Source organism: Penicillium hordei (genome assembly GCF_028827395.1).
Source record: "Penicillium hordei strain IBT 12815 chromosome Unknown utg000005l_segment0_segment0, whole genome shotgun sequence".
NCBI lineage: Eukaryota > Fungi > Ascomycota > Eurotiomycetes > Eurotiales > Aspergillaceae > Penicillium > Penicillium hordei.
The window spans coordinates 58,559-78,172 of record NW_026623146.1 but is presented as its reverse complement, the minus strand read 5'-3'; the positions used below and the strand labels follow the sequence as shown (position 1 = coordinate 78,172).

The following is a 19,614-nucleotide window of genomic DNA, read 5'->3' as shown; positions in this document are numbered from 1 at the left end:
TCTTGTTAGGCCAGCGTTCTCAAATTTGTGAGATCACTGTTCTCGAAAGCGGATCTTGCCATTCATTTGCCTTTCGTTTGTCACCAGCCTCTGGGGCTTTAACCATGTGTATTTATTTCTATTGAGAAAATAAGGCCCTTATCTTGATATATTCCATGTACAGTGTCTTTATTTTAAATTATTCTCGAAGGAGGGAGCCTGATTCTATCCACTAATCTGTGTAGGTCGAACAGAGCCCTTCGATCATTATTCCATTTGATGTATTAGACTTGCTGTGAGGATGTATATCAGGCAACAAGGACTGCTTTATTTGCTGACCGATTAAGGCAAGAGTCCCAATGAAACCCAACTACCATGGCCAATGTAAACGAATAAATATGAGTTTGATTTGGCTGGTTTTGAAAGGGCAACACGTCATGACAGAGCTATATTACTTGAGCTCTAGCCGGATAGCATCGTATTGCACATAAACAGTGGCCGGGAGAATGGCAGTCTCTGTATCCGTTGCGTTGAAAGGTAAATGCAATCGCAACACATTGTCTCCGACATGTAACCAATCCGCAGGGAACTCCATTCTTGACCCAACCTGGTAGCAGCTTACAGCAGACCGCACAATACAGCTGCTGGATTGGTTGAACCCAACGACGAGAGTCAAGGGATCTGCCTGATTGTTTATATAGCTTTCTAGTGACAAATTGTTGTATGGCTCGACCGGGTTCCACACATCCGTGTTGCCTGCTGCGGTCTTTGCAGCCGCTAATTGTAATGTCAATGTGGCTGTTTTACGCTTGTTTAATTGCTTCGAGTTGAGCTTGAAATGGATGTTCCAGTCGTTTGTTGTGTCATACTCGATGTGGGAATCCTTTGCCGTTGGCCCGAAGACCGACCAATGGGCAGAGTTAAAATCAGTTGCAGGGTCACTAGTACCGACGGTGTAATTGATACCATCAGGGAAATCGGCACGCCAGTCATAAGCTCCCCAATAGATAAGATGCTCGGGAGGATGAAGCGGATGAGTCGGATCTCTCACATTGCCACGTCGGAACTCGCCCGAGGACTTGTCGGGAATTCCAATTCGCCAGACCTCTGTCCCTGCCGACTCCTGCTTCCAAATATCATGCAGTGAAGTTTGCTTTCCTGCACGAATGATGATTCCGTCGCGCACAAAGTCACCAAAAATGCCCTCTGCATAGACCGTGAGTCGGTATTTCCCTTCTTTAACACGATCAATGCTGAGGCTTCCATCCTCATTGATATCGGTCCAGTACTGATAGGAGCTTGGAACGGCGCTGTTATCTTGGAAGTATTGACCGTCGACAGTGAGAATAGCAATTGGGCGAACGGCACCCTTGGGAAGTTTCACGGTTCCCTTGACACTGCCTCGCTGGCTCGAGGGAGCATAACCAACGACATGCTTTGCAATTGAATCATAGAATGCAGCGTTCCAGTGGGGATTCGCGATTTCTTCTGCCTCAGATCTCAGCTCATGGAGAGATGCCGAGCCCTTGCCGCCATTGAAAAGGTAAAATTGCGGACCAAAAGTTCGATCAAATCCATTTGTGATGTTCGGCGTGCCCTCTCCATGATGGTTTGATACGATATAATTATAAACAATACCGTCCACTGTCAAGTCAGAATGGAGTGGACCCTAAGAGATGTCAGCTCCGGCGTCCCACTGTGCTCGATATTGCTTACACCATAATATGTATCCTAGAACAAATTTGTTAGATGGAGTTCGATCTCGGTGAAGATTGAAGCAATATAACCAACCTTGGTATTCATGACCAGCCATGCTCCATATGTTGCCCCATTTGAGGTGCTGCCATCGGCATAGAGACCGTGAACAGTATTATTTCTCCATTCTAAAATGAGACCATAATTTAGCCAATGCACCAATCAGTGACCCAAGACGACAGGAGATCGAGCATACGGTTTGAGAATGTATATTTAGTAAAGTACTCAGAGAACTGGGTGTAGTACGCATCGCCGGGCGTGTTGTTGAATGTCCACGTTGCATCTTGAACCACCACCTGCTTCGAAATGGCGTCCTTGCTTGGCAGGGGCGCCGTCTGGACCTCACTAGACGTCAGGTGCGTCCAGAGATCACTATTTGGGCGAAACAAGGTTCGGAACTCCTGCAAGTTGCGAAGGTAAGGTGTGGTCTCATTGTGGTAGGCCAGTCGGCTGAACATATGCAATCCAGTCTCGCCATCGCGTAGGAACCAGTACTGTTGGAATTGTTGACCCGTGGGAGTATATGTGTCACTCAAAATCATGCCTGCATATTTGGTCCCTGTTGAATCTGTACCCTGGACTACCTCCATGCTCGGGGATGTGGCACCAGCTGCGTAGAATCCCGAAGGGATACAGTAACAGTCAAGATAGGGCCCTATTCCAGTGGATCCTGACTGAGCACCCAATAGGTCCTGGCCATCGAGAGTGAGATCGATGATCTGGCCAACACTCTTCTGAAGAACAGCTGTGAGACGATCATTGGCGAGGGTGATGTAGGTCTGGTTTTCTGCGACGTGTAGCGCCGTGGCAGCAGCGGCCCCCGCCGTCAAGGCTGTCAAAAAGGAAGCCCGCATGTGAGGCGTTGGAAATTGGTGTCCTTTTTGACACTGTCGTCGCCATGAAATGCTACCTTGTCTTTATAAATGATCTCAAAATGTCGGGAAATCAATGCCCCGAACAAGCCGACTGCTTATGGAAGTCGAGAACAGTTCCATTCCAATTACATTTCTCTTCGCACACGGACTCTGAGATCCGCCAATGGATTGGAAATCCGTCATGAATCATACCAATCACCTTCAAGTTTAAGATAGGGGAAACTCTCTCCACATCAACCCCACCGGGGGGAGATTATATGGGGAAGTCCGGGGATGCCGGGGGGGTTTGACGGAGAACGGAGAAATTGCTCGGTCATTGTTCACCCGAAATTGTTCTAAAATGGGATATTCTCACCTGTCAAAGTATGACAATATTTGGTCAACAACAGCGGGAGAGAAATGGGATATGGGATAAATGGGGAAAGAAAAAATAAAGCAAGGAGAGGCCCGGAGGGCAGACGATTTTATTGCCTGATATTTTAGGCAACACATTCAGTTTGGCTTCTACGGTGGACAAATGGCTAGAGTTCTGACTGCCTTTCTGATCTCTTCCCCTGCATTGGTAAAGCAGTGTAGTAACAGCTATCTGAACCCGAGCACCGGGGGGGAATAGCTAGGCTGTGATGACCAGTGGTACTCCAGCAAGTCCATTCTTTATGGGATTCGTGATCAAACATATTCATGTTCGGTGGATCTTTTGGATCGGTGGTATCCTGAACTTTTGCCAGTTTTTGGTTTATCTTGCGATTGGCGATGAGAGCATCTATATCCCGACAACGAGCGCAAAGAAACTGGATTCTGGAGTAAGCTAATTCCACGGAAGATCAGCTTTTATTTTATTAAACCTCTCCATTTCGTGGCACCGTTCTCTCTGGCGAAGTATCCAAGCGTTCTGATTATAGCATGCGCCCATGTTATTACCTTCTGCTATGGCAATCTTGCCTTGATTGTTGAAATGCCTATCGCGTTTGGGGGAAAGTTTGACTTCGATGCTCAGCAGATTGGATTACTATACATTGTTATTATTATCAGTTGTCTCTTGAGGGAACAAGTTAGTGGACCTATGAGCGATTGGTTCTTAGAGCGCATTCGTAAATCCAGGGGCAAGTCATGCCGGGCCGAGTTTCGGTAATCAGAGGTAGATGCCCACGATTCTCACAACATTTGCCGGAGAGTAGACAAGAACGGGCTAGTCAGGTTGGTGTCTGTCTAAATGTTTGCCGACAACTATATGGATTTGTAAGATCACACCGAAATTTTGATACCTCATATTCAATCACTAATATGCTACGTACAGGTTGGACCATTTTATTTCCCAGACATATTCACTGCGCTGGGCTTTCGTAGAGCTGTGGATGTGATGGTTGCGATTATCGGTGGATGTGTTATACTTTCAATCATCGTAGTGCAATTCGATTTGACTCTTGCGGAGAAGCGCTTGTAGCAGTTAGTCCTGTATTTTATTACATCGTTTCGGATTGATGCTCTCTGTCAGAATTGACTGTTCTTTACCCTGGGCTGTAAAAGGAAAAACCATCGGAATAGGCATCGTCTCAGCTAAATAGACGAAATTAAGTGCATTTCCCCAATCCTCAAGTAGTTCACTGTAGACTTTGTAAACCCAATGGTTTAGGTACCTAGAAAAGGTTGCTCGGGACACTGTTCAACCATGACATATCTTGAAAATCAGGAAACTCAAAGCTATCCAAGATAGCCGCATTCATTCCTTCGCCAAAGGACATATCATTCACTGCACTTGCGTTGGCCCCTATCTCATGACTAGGCATGTGGTTGGTTGGCAGCAGACCTTCAAAAGCAACTTGCTCATAAAGGATTTCAAGGGCCGCTACACAGCGACGAGCGGATGTGCTATAACTTTGGTACTTTCGAAGAACTTCCAGTGCATAGTCCCAAGACTGCGCGATGGAGGTTTCTGTTACCTCGGCAAGGATCGCAGAGCATAAACGACCAGCGATTAAGACAGTTGCAGAAGTATAAACGTCTGGATAAGTCAGAACCTCGAAGTAAGACACTGGGGAAAGTCTGTACGAACAAAGAATGTTATACCACCAAGCCGGCAGGGGCCCACCGGTCCCGTCAGCAGGGACGTTATTGTAGATTATTTGGATAGACTCTTGGGCAGCTTTGACACATATGATAGAGCACTGTAGCGCGACACGATGGGGGAAGGAGTCGTTTGTCGAGATTGATGGGCCCGTTGTGGCATTATCTCGAACAGCACAGTATTTAGAGAGAGTGGGACGAAACAACAACATCCGCACGTGTAGAAACCTGTAGGAACACATTGGTTAGTTATTGCAGACTACCTTGGACACATCAGTACAAATCACGGACCTCGCACGCAAGACAATACTTTGCCGGTAAAATATAGGATTTGTGGATACCGTTGAGGAATCCCAACGCAGGTGTGGGAGAAGGCTTCGTGTCCATCGAGTGAGTGAGCGGTCGAGCTCAAAGATAGTCCGCTCTCCCTCGCTTGCAACATTGTCGAAATAGAAGTTATGGACATCTTCCGCATGGTCGTCGGAAATTGGTTTGTAAAGGCTAAGAAGCACATCGTTCATGATCTCATAAAGTTCTAATGACTTAGCGTAGAATGCCATCATTGAAGGCCGATCAGGAGGCTGGGAGCCCTCTTTACTACACCCAGATGGAATATATTCATCGTCAACAGCGACTGGCAGGGGAACCGCACCACTAGAAGCCTTTGATATCATCGCAGGGCGACCAAATGTCATAGATATTACCCTTTGAGAACATTGAAATAAGAACCATGCCAGATATTAGCCGGCGAGAGCGTAGTTTTGAACGTACCGATCCATTAGAATGCAACCGTGCCATATTTTGCGCGCCAGTTGTTGCTCTTGAAAGCTTCGAAGGCGGGCAATGTTCTGGGGAAGATGGAGTCCTAAACTTTGAGCGTTACGTATCGCGAGTCCGGTGACAATCCAACACTGATGTGCAGAATCGGTACTTTGCAGATACTGGGCCATGAGAAGTAAACATTGAATCAAACCTGCCGATCCAGTATCCCAGAGGTTAAATTGAAACAGGCCTTTCGCCCGCGAGAAAAAAGCATCTGCTGACGCTTCACGCTCTGTTGGTGGGACAAAATCGGCCAACTGACTTGCCAAGGCGAAGATGACATTCAGCGTGCACATCAGCATGTTTTCGTCATATTCCAGACTATGACCAGTCCAGATTTTCATATATTCGGTTTTCATCTCAGCGGGGATGAGAAACGGATATAACGGGAAGACGTATTCCCAGTAAACCTCCATGAGGCTATCGGCCATTTTTCGAGGGGGGAGCACATAGTTTACTACCGAAAACTGATGTTTTTCGCTCCGCGTTGGCATCAGACTTGAAGGAACAGCCAGATGGGGAACTGAAGACCTTCGGTGAGGTGATGCGACTCTCCTGTCGACCGCGGTTCTAATTTGACGCATGAATCCTGCTGCGCTAGAGCTCCCAAAGAAACCTTGATTTGGGCGTTCTTCTTCTACAGCTCCCATCATAGCGTTCACCCCGTCTCGCTGACCCGTAGGCATAGATATGTCAGCCTGGCTGTGGGTGCTTCGTGTATAGGTTCCAGGCGTTTTCGGCTGGATATTACCAGGTGTCGGCGATAGCAGACTTGTCTGCTATAATCAGACCCATTAGATGGTGAAACCAAAGCGATATGATACACCAACCGGCGTCCATTCTGATCCATGACCCTTCTCTGAGTATTGTGGGCTTTCAAGTTGTTGAATCCGAGTTTCTAGCTTGGATATATAACTGCCGGAACAGAAATTAGCAACCAAGAACTGATTTAGACGTAGAATTGATAGCGCTTACGTTTGCCTTGCTCGCTTTTTCTCTAACTCCCCCGTATAGACGCATTGGGGCCCCTGGTCGGTCCTCTTACTGCATGGCCCACACACTTCATTGAGTAAGCACGGGTCGCATTCCGTCCGCATCTGCCGCAAGGAACATACCGGGTTGTATCCCATCACAGCGAACTTTTCTTGCTCTACAATCATCACAGGCAACGGCAATTTTCCGGCGTTTTGTTCTAGGTTGGGACTTGGACACTGAGTGGTCCATTATGTCAGTCGTAAAAGGAAGTTTGGAAACAAAGAAGCATAGACAGCTCGGGATTCTATCCGAGAGATTGTATGGCAGATACAGGAGACCAGGGCGACCTGAAGCGTATAATATCACGTGCTACATCTTAGGTAAGCCAAGGAGGCGGCCGGGGCTCCGGGGCTCCGGCGAAGATGCTGGCCAACCAGCAGCTTATGTATCTGCATTGTTCGAAATTGTACAGCTATGCCATGAACTTGTTAAATGGGAATTTAGTCAATGTCTCATATTGGGGCCTAATTGAATATGCTTGACATATTTAGGTAAAATTGACCCATGCCAGCCAAGAGTCGGACATGTGTTGCATATTGCCATCAAGCCAACCAAGAAATAAGTCATGATCGTCGAAATTCACACCGTCAAGCAAGCTAGAATCATCAATCAATTTGTCACTCGTTCCAGTGTCTTCTACGACAGAGGAGAGACCATCGACGGAGAGAACTTGGTCCAAGACATGGCGGATTGCTTTCTGACCCTGCTGTGCGACACGGTAGTTACCGTCATGGGGCTTAACGATTGTGTCCAGATGTGCCGCGAAAAGGGTCAAATTTTGGATGATTTCCGAACGAGGAAACTCCTGTGAAGAGCTTACTACTGTCGACCGGGATCGGCGAAGTAATTCTGCACAGAGAACACCCGCAGAAGGAAGACCCGGTAAGCATATCTAATGTCCATTAGAGTTTTCGGCTTTTCGGCTTTTCGCCCATAATCCAAGATATGCTTCACTTACATTAAACCCAGTATCTTTGATGGGATGCCCAGAGCGAATTTTCTCGGAAATCATAATGACCAATGCTTTGAGTATCTCTCGAGCGATGTCAATGATTGCCTCAGGCTGTGTCTGGGTACGTTTCCCTAAGGTCCGGTAGAGCAGGAAATCGTTGTAGAGAAACTCTATATGAACATCGAAAAGGATGTCATATTCTACTCTGGAAACAACGGCCACGTCAATATCAGGTTTCCAACGGAGGTATGGTGGTAGTCCCTGTTTCAATTGACGGGATTCGCGTGAAAGCTCCCTGCAAACATCAGCTATGTCCTAGATGGGGCAGGGAACTGTATACGTACTCGACCCTCTGGCTGAGATTCTCGAGTTGCCAACTGAGTGAAAGTTCCAAGACCTTCTCACGGAGAACACTAGTGATCAAGGCAATTCGAGGCCACGTACCCTTCGCCAAGCTTGACTGCTGATTCCATCCATCTTTCTCATCCAGTCGAGCGATTGCCGCATCACGGACGACTGGATCGGCGAATATTTCCTCAACGCTCAAGTCAAGTGGCATTTGGATATCACAGTAGCGCCAGCTTATGAGCGGCGGGCGACCTAGGAAAGTGGCAAGCACTTTGTCCATTGAATACGCCGCGACCATAGTTCTTTTTCGCATCTCAGAAAGAAAGAATGGAGCCTTTCCACTAGAATCTTGATGAAGCCCGAGCGCAAACACCGTTGTCGATAACTCTCCCAACTTTCTCCAGGGTCGAAAGTCTAGCACCGTTAGGCAATGTTGGCAGACAAAGAACGGAATAACAGACCACTTTCACCATAGACTACTGCCAAAAGCGTGATATGATGCAGTAGAAGCCAGGCCACAATGTCATTCACAATTCCAGTGCTATCGCAGAACTGGAGACATATGTCTCCCACAGCGGTAGCGGTTATGGCGAGACTCTTCGGATCCATTGTATTTGGACGCATGAAGATGCGGTCACTGTGAGGGACCCAGTCCGTGGCTAGGCCTGTCAGAGTAAATAGTAGTCCTATTAACTCCCATCTCCCGGCGGCAGTGGACTGGAAGTCCTCCCAGGTCATTGAAGGATGCACCTCAAGTGCCCGGTTATGCGTTTCAAAAAGTCTTCTTGACAAGAAGAAGGCTCGTTGGTTTGTGTCCATGCCCTCAGTTTCTAGGGAGTTCCACATCTTTTCAGCGAGAGTGAAAACCATGTTCGTGATTGGCCAGCCAAGACTCCATCCCGTCCATATCTTGAATCGAGCGGTGACCACTTCCCTATAAAATGGGAGGTTCTCCAGAAGCGCCAAGACTCGAGCACCGAGATTGATACGCTTTTGGTCAACGGGAAAGTTATCATGGCCTGTGACGTATGGATTTCCTACGAGGAGTCCAGTTCTCGTATCTGTGAACGCATCAAAGTAGCTAGTTTGCCCCAAGAATCCGGGAGTCGAGACTGATGCCTTTTTCCGAGTCCATACATCGTTCTCATTGTGTAGTCGACTGACATTACTAGGGTGATCTGATTCGCAAACAACACGGCGCTTCTTTTTGGGGGTTATTCCAGTGAGGGGCTGCGTCAATGGAGCTGGGTGATAGGTACAATGAAGACTGCGGCGCTCGCATCGTCCACAAATGGGACTTGCATGATCGCATCGCAACTTGGAGGTCCGGCATGGCTCGCAGGATGATAATTGACCATTACGGCGGGGTGTCGCCATTGTACGAGTACCTGATATTATCAGGGGATGGTAGTCAAAAGGCAAACTTTCAAGTAGTTGAAGGCATATATCTATGGATGTGAGTAGTTATCGGAGCTCGGTCCTCGGAACTCGGAGTTGGATGACTAAGGTTCGGGTCGGCGGGGGCCGGTCCAGGGCACAACAAACATTGTACTGGTTCCACTGCAAAACACATAGTAAATGCGATAAATTACAACTTCATATCTCAACAACGGTAGTCTATATAGAGATTTGATTATAGTTTAATACTTTTTAGGTAACATATTGTCTCTTTACAAAGTTCTATGAATGTATGTAACTTGATAATTCAAATATAATTTAAACTTTTTCCAATCTAATTATCTGTAATCTTTGAGATAATAATAATATAACTTTCTACCTTCTTTCACATTGATAAATAATCCTAATAAGTTTCATCGATGACCACCGAGAGATGCGGGCCTAGAATAAAAACATACTTGCTGAGATATGTATAAATGTAGAAAATATGATACGTTTTGCGGTGGACCACTCGGTGATGTGGACCATTGGGTAGTGAAATATGTTACATAAGTATGTATGTAGTTGTCAGGGTCCAGCCTGTGGGAATTTTGGAGTATTGCTCCCTAGAATACCTGGCACTTGCTCTCATGAGCTTACAATTCTCAGAGGATGTCACTATCTACAGCAATGGGCCGTTATCAACCGATACAGGTGTCTAGAAGGCGCTTCGCACAGCATCTGCCAGTGGCATCAACGTTAACGAGAGACTAATTCGACGATTAATGAACCAAGAGGACACCATCAGCATCGAGTTCGATGATACACAAACCGTCACTCTCGGCATGCTACTGCACAAGCCTCCGACTGTCAACCGATCACAGAATTTGATTGACCAGCTCAGGCTCAAAACAATGGGACACAGTTCTGAAGAGATAGTGAATCCACCCTTCTGTTAATCCAGTCTACCTGACTGCTTTGTGGTCGGCGACGGTAGTCAGTTGTTGAAGCAAGTATCTATTGCTATGAGTGCTGGTGTGCAACGGAAGTCTTTCCTTTTGATATTAGACATGACCCTCTGGCTAACCTGAATCTATAATTTAGGAGTCCGCACAGGCTTGGAAATATCCTTCAGTTCTGTAAATAAGAGGGCACGCTTGCGTGATTGGTATAGGGAGGGTGGGATCATCACCTAAGCGACAATATGCGGGCCATTCTGTAAATGTCAGTATAGCTCTATCAACCAAGAAGACGGCCCTTATAAGATATCCATTGTTATTAACGGTTAGGGATGCTAGCGGCTCGCCGAGTGAGGTGAGGTAAGAGAAGGAAGAAGAGAGAAGAAGAGAACAAAGATCAAGATAGCAGTTTAAGTGCCTAGGCGTGAAGGAAAATCGACCAACAACACCTCAATCAATTCTCCAATTAATAGTGGGCATTCTATCATTGCCTACACCAGCAGACCAATTGACTTAAAGCTCAGGTTCAACCCTTTCTCAATATTATTTCGACGTCTAGCAAACTAAAATTAATGCTTTAAGATGGCGATAGATAACCTCTACACCCTCGGCTCCACGACTAAACTAGGAACTTGTACTTCAAGCGAGTATATATAGGAGTATTTAGAGCACCTCTGATATAATTTACACCTATAACAGTTGCTAAACAAGTACGGCAGCGCGGTATAGAGGGCAAGCTAGCATAGACTAGGTGGTGGACCTATATAGGCCTAGGACCTTGCATCCGATATAGAATACCTAGAGCTACCTAGGTATAGTCGCCCGTATATAGGATTCGGATATAGTAGAGGTCATATCGATTCGGAAGCATATCGATTTATTGATTATCTTAATTTTATTTCAATTCGCTTATATTATTTCTTAAAAGCCAAAGACCTTTAAACTCTCAAAGGCGATAGTATTTGCTCAAAAGTTTATTTGCTTTTTACCGCAACTACCATAGAAATCGTTATCCATCAAATTTGAGATTCTCATATTACACTAAAGACAAATCGGCTTCGCTAACACAAGTAAGTGCCGCTTAGGCCCATCGGCATAATAGGTTCCAGCCTCGAGGGCGAGCTCGTCAATATTCTATAAAGATATATACGTTAAGACGCCGCTCATCCAGGCAGAACACACCCGACTACTAGCCGCATATAAGGAGTGTTATATATTTAGCGGTGCCTTACAAGCATACTAACGTATTTCACCCTATTGCTAGACACCCACCTAAAACGCGTCAATTAATTTAACCCCTTTCTTCTTCCACCACCCACCATACTACCAATACACTCCTAGAGCTCTAAAAATTCAATAGAGCAAGAGGGTAGGATCTTACTAGCTATCTAGGCTTTTAAGAATCGAGAAATCTCTTCGATTTTCTTCTTTCCTTATCCCTTAACATTCCCCAGAAGGACTCTAATTTAAATATTCAAATCTCGATTAGTGCTTCTTTTTCTAACAATTTCTTAAGAACGCAAATTATCATCCTAGATAAAGGTTTACGTTATATTCTCTTCCCGCCTGCCTAGCCTTACATTATCACGTACACGTATTCTACAAGGTTGGACTTTCCACCTAGGTATTCTGCCCTTTTAGTCTTCTACTTTAGTACAATCTACCTAGCAAGATTGACTACTAAGGTTCTCCATTTTCCGATTGTTACTTCTGATCTGCACCAGAGTGGATTCTAAGGGTTCTTGGCTTACAGTTGCTAGACCTATCACCACTTGGTCTTCAGATTGGCGAGTATTAGTAGCTGTGCTCCAACCATGGTTCATACGAATCCTATCTGAGTCTATAGAAGGAGAGTGAAAATAACAATCCCTTTTTGATAGAGATTCGATAAAATTCTATTGGGATTGCGATTGATCAACAAGTGAAAGGATGAAAGATGCGACAGGGGTCAAATGACGCAACTAAAGGGCGGGAATTTGCAATCCTGAAGATGTTGAGCTCATACATCTGAGTCACATTAGGTGGGTTGTTCCCTTAGGTTGCTGTAGGTTGCAGCAAACCACGAGGAGGAATAAAGATAACGCGTTCCCACCATATTGAGTTACAGTGCACAATGAATTCCAACTCCACGCCATTTGAGGCGGTCCTGGAAGTCTTTGGGCCCCAAATACCCGGCCCGAATCATTTTGATTTCAGTCCTCTCTTTGAATATACAATTCTTTCAATATTGCCTTCATCTTTGTTTCTCTTTTTGCTTCCGTTCCGATTGTGGTCGCTAAACGGTCAAGAGCGCAAAGTATCCCATAGCTTCCTAAAGGGCAATAAGCTGGTCTGAATTCCCACCAACTCACCCACCGGAAAAGCTTACGTGCTGATGAGCAACAATCGCTTGTTAGATCTTACTCGTGGTGTTCACTAGTCTTCAAGCTGCTGTGTTGATCCTCTACGCGATCAACTCTCATGTGCGCACGCCTACCTCACTAGCAGCGACTGCACTTGCTCTGGCCGACGCATTGGGGTTATGCTGGCTTTCTCACATCGAGCACGTTCGCTCCATTTGGCCATCTTCACTGATCAACACCTATCTCTTTGTCACACTTTTGTTTGACATCGCACATACAAGGACATTATGGATGCAGAGCGCCCCTCTTTATATCGTGGTGGTGTTCACTTCCACAGTAGGAGTAAAGCTCATTCTAACCATGACAGAAGCAATTGAAAAGCGAAGAATTCTCCTAGAGCCATACCGGAACGTTCACCCAGAGGCGACAAGTGTGTTAGTCTGTCCCTGATAACTGGCCAGACAAAGGTAGCATTGTTTTCAAAACGGTGTCAGCTTCCTATTCCGCTGGTGGAACTCTGATTCTGAAGAACATAAACATTGACATCAAGCCCGGGGAGAAGATCGGAGTTTGCGGACGGACAGGTAGTGGGAAGAGCTCATTAATCATGACTCTCCTACGTTTGCTTGAAGTCACACCTGAGAGTACTATTATTATCGACGGCGTGAATATAACTAATATCCCTAGGCAGGTTGTTCGCTCCGCTATCAATGCCATCCCACAAGATGCTTTTGTATTAAAAGGGTCAATTCGTCTCAATGCTTCCCCTTCAGAAAAGCATAGCGATGAAGAGATCATCGATGCACTCTGCAAAGTCCATCTTTGGGCCCTTATTGAGTCTAAAGAGGGACTTGATGTGGATTTGGATGTGGATTTCTTTTCGCCTGGCCAGAAACGGCTTTTCTGTCTCGCCCGAGCTCTTCTCCGTAAGGGGAGAATTGTTGTCGTGGATGAGATCTCTAGCAGTATTGACATTGCTACCGACAAAGTCATCCAGCAAGTGATTCGCCAAGAGTTTGAAGAAGTCACAATCATTTCGATCGCACATCGGCTTGACAGCATCGTTGATTTTGATCGCATCGCAGTGCTCAGTGATGGGCAATTGTTGGAATTTGACACTCCCCAAACGTTATTGAACGAACGATCTGCGTTCTGGGATTTGTATAATCCGTAAACTAGGTCATACATAGCGAGCTTAGTTCTTTTTGAAAAGGGGGAGACTGTGGAAGGCAATCATAAGGAGGTCACCGAAAGATTTCTTGAATCAAAATGAACACAATGCACAATGTTTCTTGATTATTCACTACCGCAGTAGCTATTTCTAATCTTCACCGGCTCACCCCAGTTCCTCAACTGCGCCAAGTTCTGGAGCAACAAACCTATGATACCAGCAATCATCACAGCCCCGACTAGCATAAGCACATGAAACCACGAAAGATCTCCGGTCGGCCTACCAAAGCCCAGGTATACCTTAATCCCCCCGAAACCCGAATGGCCCTCCCGACAAGGCTGAATAGGATTTGGACAACACGTTCCGTTGCCATAGTCTACCAGCCAATAATCTATGACTCCCCCTTTACCCTTCAAGTATGCGTTTAGCTGACTGTTGGAGCACAATGACAGTTCCAGGACATAGCACATGCCTTCTTCCAAATCTGAACCCGTAGGAAGCTTGTTTCTGATATGTCGAACTGAACTGGGCCCTGACGTTGAATAAAGGGCCGACTGGATCAAGTCTTCATATCCAGTGGCGAGATCGACGTCATGTAACGTTCGGTTGAAGAGTACAAAGCCAAGTGAAGGCCAGACAGTGTTGACGGTATGACTTGAATTTAGAACTCGAACAAAGGAAAGGCCGCCATGTTGACGAAGATATGCTGGTGGAATTGCTCCTTTTTCATCTTTTTGAATTCCATACGTAGAGGTGTAGCCAGCACGCTGAAAGGTGGCTTGACCTTTGTATGAAATCGACAAGGACAAGGCCTCTCCCCCAAGCCCTGGTAACCTGTTAGTCAACACAAAAAAGGAAACGTAGCGCCTTGTACTTAGACACGCACAGTTGCAAGCATAATCTCGATAACCGTATATAAGCGAAACTCTGACGCCAGAGTCCAGTGCCTGGGCAAGATTGGCAACATATTCCCCACGAACGTTATCACCAGTCAAGGAGAACGTGTGGGCAACATTAATAGCCTGGTCCGTGAAGTTTACTGGCGTTCCGAGCGCTTGTTGTACCTTGGCTTGTTTCAGATACCTTAGGTATGTATTCAAGGGAGGATCCGTAAGAAAGTGCGAGCGATGAGCAATGTCAAAGAAGCTGCGCCCACTAGGGGATTATGAGGCCAGCAATATGCTGTCCACAGTAGACATTAGCATTATGACAGACGGAGTTGGCCGTCGAATCATTGCCCAAGTATGGCGTTGTTCCTGAGGCTAAGCGGCACTTTTCAATGCGGGATTTGCAGCCGTCAGATCCATACCACGATTCTTTTGCCGATATATATGTCGTCTCATTAATGAGTTGTATGCCGTATGTGTTGTTATATGCCATTTCAGGATATCTTGGTAGTTGAACGAGAGGATCGACACATGCATTCAGCATACCAATCGAGTTAATCCGAATCCTCGGAGCCCGGAGCAGAGTTGACCTATTTTCTGACAGAGCCTCGTTCTGCTCCATCGTAAAACGATATAGGGCTCGAGCATAGTGGCCCCCGTACGATGCCGTCCAAATTTCTAATCCATTGTCACGGGCACTCAATTCTGGAAAGTCTCCCATCCAAATAGCGAGTGATAGCCATACGGATCTTATAGCTCCCTCAGTGGTGTTAATGGCATGTGCAGGACTAGCTAATCCATGACTAATAGTACCGCCTTGCTGGAGACGACTATTAGATGTAACGAAGGTGTCGCTGTCAATGTTTTGCAAGGTTGGCTGACCACGGAAGTCGACGGTACCATTCGCGGGGACATCATAGCTAAATCCTGTATCGATATTAGTCTCATCATTTCGCAGTTCAGATCAGACCAACCTGTGTTTACTGGCTGGTCAATATATATAATATTGGAAATTTTGTTCCAGGCACATGGATTTGGCTCCAAAGTCGAGCTGTCTAGGTTAACCCTACAGGGGCCATTCTCCCTCAGCAAAGCAGTGACTGTATTTGGTTTCATTTGAGCTGATATACATATAGGAGAGTTTGAATGGAAACCCTTACCGCTTGAAGACTAAAAAAATCGGATTGCGTTAGCAGGGGCTCAAACTGATTTTCATATCATGCCTCACTTACACCTGGTCCACCATTTACTAGAACTGTCAGTTATTTTCTTTCTTTTTCTTCTAATTTGGGATAGCAGAAACATATAACTTACTGTACAAAGTCAAAGGTGATGTGGCAGGGCTATTTTGGCTTTCAACAAACCAAAAGAATATTTTCATGGGAAGTTCTTGATCTACCCCAACCGCTTCTAATGCTCCTGGTGGGAGATGTATATACCCCGAAAAGCCTTTCGCTTTGGGATCGGTCTGGCATATGCTTACCGATAAATATCGGATTTGAGCCCCCTTCAAGACAGTCGACTCAATTAAAATAGGGCTATCAGCACTATAGCAATATCATTGGTCCACGATGTGTGCCTTAATAAGTGATATACAAGCCATACCCAGGTGGAAACTGTGCGAAGGTGCCGATAAAGAATAGAAAAAAAGCAATAACATAGTTTCCATAAGACTGATGCATCATAATTATATGAGGTTCTGTATAGGTATTATTCTTCCTTGTGCTGCGTTGAAGACCATAGATATGCAATGGCACCACAGCTGGGTAATTTTATGCTGTTTACCTGAGCAGAAGGAAAGGAAAATCAGACTGAATGCCACCGCATCAATTTTAAACGGTGCATCGCAAAGACCCTGAATCTTTTCGACCGTAAATCAGCCACCTTCCATCTGCGGGGAATGTAGTCCGTAGGCAGTGTTATTCGAGTATGCAATATCGGGAGGAACCTCAATCAGGCGTTCGGAATGGCGCAATGCTTGATTACAATCACCAATGCAATACCAACAGCCAAACCATGCAGCGATCTAAAGGATTTACGCCATGCATATCTGGACAAAATCGAATCAATTTCTTTTTTAATTATCACATCCAACGGTAAATCATATGCATCTGCCAAGACTTCGAATGTTTAGATACCGCTTTTTATAGCCACATCTTAGCACCTGCATAAGATACTAGTTGCATGCTTTTGCTATGGATAAGGTACCATACACAGACGGGATGAGAATTCTGTCTAGAAACAGCGGTTCTATAATTGTGTTTTAGAGTTTCAGTTAATAAAATATCACCGTGATTGCGTATGTGAATGCTTTCTATCGCTTTCCAACTTTTTCCTGCGCAAGGAAAGATCAAGTACGTAGGTCTGTTCCAAATCTGTCAAGTAGCCGCCGAGTAGACAGTCAGCCTTGGAACCATTTCCCTACACATGCACGAGTCGTCTAGAACCCTTAAGAAGAGGGGGAAGATATCTAAGAAAGGCATATAAACTAAGTCTAGCAAAAAGACATGACGAGGTCGCACAAGTGGTCGACTGTACTTGCGAATATCTCAGTCGTAAACGTATAACACCCAAAATTTATAAATATATCTACGACAGCATGGTGAGAGCAGCATCCTCAACCCGCTCTAAATGTTTCACGTCCAATGCCTTGGTTGTTTCAATGTCACTCTCCATAGGAGCTGTCTTAGGATAAAATTCAACCTTGCCACCATCCTGAATGACGTTTGTTCGGTCCAGGAGAATACGGGCTCGAGCATAGGGATCAAGTTTCCAGTAGTTGACACGCAGCCGCTCAGCTAGATAAGCTCTTTCGCTTTCGCTAGAATGGAGCTTCGTCGCGTCCTCTGATTTAGTCGCATTGATCCACCCAGATGTAGCAGCCAAGAACTCTTCACCAATAGCTTGTCGCTCGCGTTTCAGGGCGTCCCGTATCGTAGTATTATCCATCTTTGAGTTTTCGGTGGAACTGGGCTCAATGTATTTATATGACCACTTCTCGTCGCCGCCCATCTCTTCCACGATCTGATCACGTGGGATGAATTTCTCGAGGTCGGTGACACTATTTGTGAACTCAACCTTGGCTGCAATTTCGGGATCCATCAAGCCTCGAATGAGTCGCCAAATCCCTAAAATATTGAAATGGTGAGTTCCAAGAGACGAGAAAAGAAGAGAGATCGGCCAGGTAGGGTGCCTTAGCCTCGACCAAAATGATTCACTGACCTGAGAAAGCCCGCGGGGCATTATGAATAAGCATAATTCCCAAAGATTCAGGATAGTTAACTTCGAAACATCTGAGAATAAATTTGACAGGTGGATATTCCTGGCCCCAATAAAAAGCGTTAGCCCTGAAAAGGTAAAGGGATAACGGTAGTACTGCGTGGATCGAAAACAGTGACATACCATATTGGACAGTCCAAAGCCGGTCATATCAAATAGAACAGCCTGGCCTAGAGTCAGCGACACCGTTTCACCTAGCTATCAAAAACCAAATACATACTGCAGTCTCAACCGGAGGAGCCATTGTAAGTCGGACCGATTCGATCAGATGGACAATATGTCGCTCCAAAGATTCTTCACTCTGAGCCCCAGGCTTGTGTAAGCGGACTCTTACCGTCACAATTGGGCGACCAGTCCTATCAATACCATGCACGTAACTCTTTCCCATGCGCATTTGAGACATGAAGTCATTTCCGGCTTTCCGTTCACTTATGCTGGATTTGTTTTCGGTCTGCTTGAGGGCATGTAACTCTCCCTTTGCCATCACATCTTCATCTACGTGCATTTCCTTTAATCGCCAAACGACTGCTTCCATCATCATTGCAAATGACTTGGGCACATCCCATTTCCGAGCGCGGAGGAAGCGCAAAAGCACGGCATCGGGGTGGTCGTGTTTGAGAGTGTCAAGCACCCCCGTAAGAAGCTCCGTGGGCGTGATCTCCAAGAGGGCCTTCTTGATTGCGTTGGATTCAGCCACGCCAGCGCCCATTTCTGCAAGGCATTCCATAATGTTTTGGTGATATAGTGTGTTCGGGATCGGCAAGGCCTTTTCCGAGACGTTGCTCTGTGTACGGCCAAGAAGCGACAACCGTCTCTGGGGTTGGGTTGGACTCCAAGGCTCCTCGGCGAAGCCATTGATAGGTTCGTCGGTTAGGGATATCTCACCTGCCTTGAGTAGGATTGACCAAAGCCTTTGTAATTTGCCTTCCTGATCCTTGTTGAGGTTGCCCAAGAAGCCGGGGTTGGAACCATCGGCGGCCATTTTCTTGGGAGGTTCGGACGTGATGTGTAATAATTGGATCGAAGTTGAGATTGACGGAGGAGTTCAGATTGCGGAGTGTACTGTGATCTTTGCAAATACCCCAAAAGACCAAAAGCGCATTGATGGTGGAAGTGATAAATATAGTCAAACTAACCCGCACAAAGTAGATGATCATCGGAAATCCACATGAAACCCCTCATACCCCAGACTCTGCCTCGGTCCCCAGAAACTGGGGGATGGGGCTTATTCGCTCATTCCTTATGGAGTTCTGTCAATCACAGTGCAGTAATAGTGATTGCTACAATATCATTTACCAGATATCCCACTTGTTTTCCCTATTACCGGCAACATCCGGCAAGAGGGGAAAGTCTCCTTCAGGAGTAGTTCGATACACATGTAAAAGGACAAATTTTGGGATTTGGAGTCTCGCCGGAGAATTCGAAAAGAAAACGAATGAAACCGAAGTGGAATTTCGTACAATATGAGAATAATAATGTACTACCTCACATACAACAAAACCGACACCTCGAAGTATAATAGGCGGGAAAATGGGGTTGACTACAGCTACTCCAATACTATTCCATTAATGGAATATGATCTTCACTCTGATAACGATGTGTCATGACCTCGAATAAACTCACTTTCAAAAATTGAGACCCGGCCGCAAGTACTAAGAATGTGCCTTTCCATCATATTCTTGTTCTCTCGATGTACAGAGTAGAGAAAATATTTACATATACTGTCGAATACTAAGTCGAGTATATGGTGGAAAATCATATGACACTAG

At 45.7% G+C, this 19,614-nt stretch overlaps 6 protein-coding genes across 6 annotated transcripts; 1 reads left to right on the top strand and 5 right to left on the bottom strand.

Annotated features, from left to right (window-relative positions):
- Window positions 1-430: 430 nt before the first annotated feature.
- Window positions 431-2,588, bottom strand: rglB (polysaccharide lyase family 4 protein; the record flags this gene model as incomplete). The annotated part of the gene is made up of 4 exons (XM_056900042.1): window positions 431-1,648; window positions 1,696-1,710; window positions 1,771-1,862; window positions 1,931-2,588. The coding sequence occupies 4 exons, from the start codon at window positions 2,586-2,588 to the stop codon at window positions 431-433; spliced, it is 1,983 nt and encodes a 660-aa protein (XP_056748710.1).
- Window positions 2,589-4,246: 1,658 nt separating this feature from the next.
- N7537_008987 (transcription factor domain-containing protein) lies at window positions 4,247-5,926 on the bottom strand (the record flags this gene model as incomplete). Its single annotated transcript, XM_056900041.1, has 3 exons — window positions 4,247-4,901; window positions 4,965-5,378; window positions 5,445-5,926. 3 exons carry the CDS (start codon window positions 5,924-5,926, stop codon window positions 4,247-4,249), a joined length of 1,551 nt encoding a protein of 516 aa, XP_056748709.1.
- Window positions 5,927-7,017: 1,091 nt separating this feature from the next.
- N7537_008986 (fungal specific transcription factor domain-containing protein) lies at window positions 7,018-9,134 on the bottom strand (the record flags this gene model as incomplete). The annotated part of the gene is made up of 5 exons (XM_056900040.1): window positions 7,018-7,422; window positions 7,489-7,777; window positions 7,827-8,244; window positions 8,292-9,033; window positions 9,090-9,134. The coding sequence occupies 5 exons, from the start codon at window positions 9,132-9,134 to the stop codon at window positions 7,018-7,020; spliced, it is 1,899 nt and encodes a 632-aa protein (XP_056748708.1).
- A 3,734-nt stretch (window positions 9,135-12,868) lies between these two features.
- On the top strand, window positions 12,869-13,682 carry N7537_008985 (ABC transporter C family protein; the record flags this gene model as incomplete). Its single annotated transcript, XM_056900039.1, has 2 exons — window positions 12,869-12,938; window positions 13,003-13,682. 2 exons carry the CDS (start codon window positions 12,869-12,871, stop codon window positions 13,680-13,682), a joined length of 750 nt encoding a protein of 249 aa, XP_056748707.1.
- A 122-nt stretch (window positions 13,683-13,804) lies between these two features.
- Window positions 13,805-16,103, bottom strand: N7537_008984 (uncharacterized protein; the record flags this gene model as incomplete). The annotated part of the gene is made up of 4 exons (XM_056900038.1): window positions 13,805-14,834; window positions 15,371-15,396; window positions 15,449-15,687; window positions 15,881-16,103. Coding segments are annotated over 4 exons (1,518 nt in total), but the record flags the coding sequence as incomplete, so codon positions are not given.
- A 1,052-nt stretch (window positions 16,104-17,155) lies between these two features.
- Window positions 17,156-18,827, bottom strand: N7537_008983 (CRAL-TRIO domain-containing protein; the record flags this gene model as incomplete). The annotated part of the gene is made up of 4 exons (XM_056900037.1): window positions 17,156-17,694; window positions 17,789-17,888; window positions 17,969-18,010; window positions 18,066-18,827. 4 exons carry the CDS (start codon window positions 18,825-18,827, stop codon window positions 17,156-17,158), a joined length of 1,443 nt encoding a protein of 480 aa, XP_056748705.1.
- Between the last annotated feature and the right edge of the window lie 787 nt (window positions 18,828-19,614).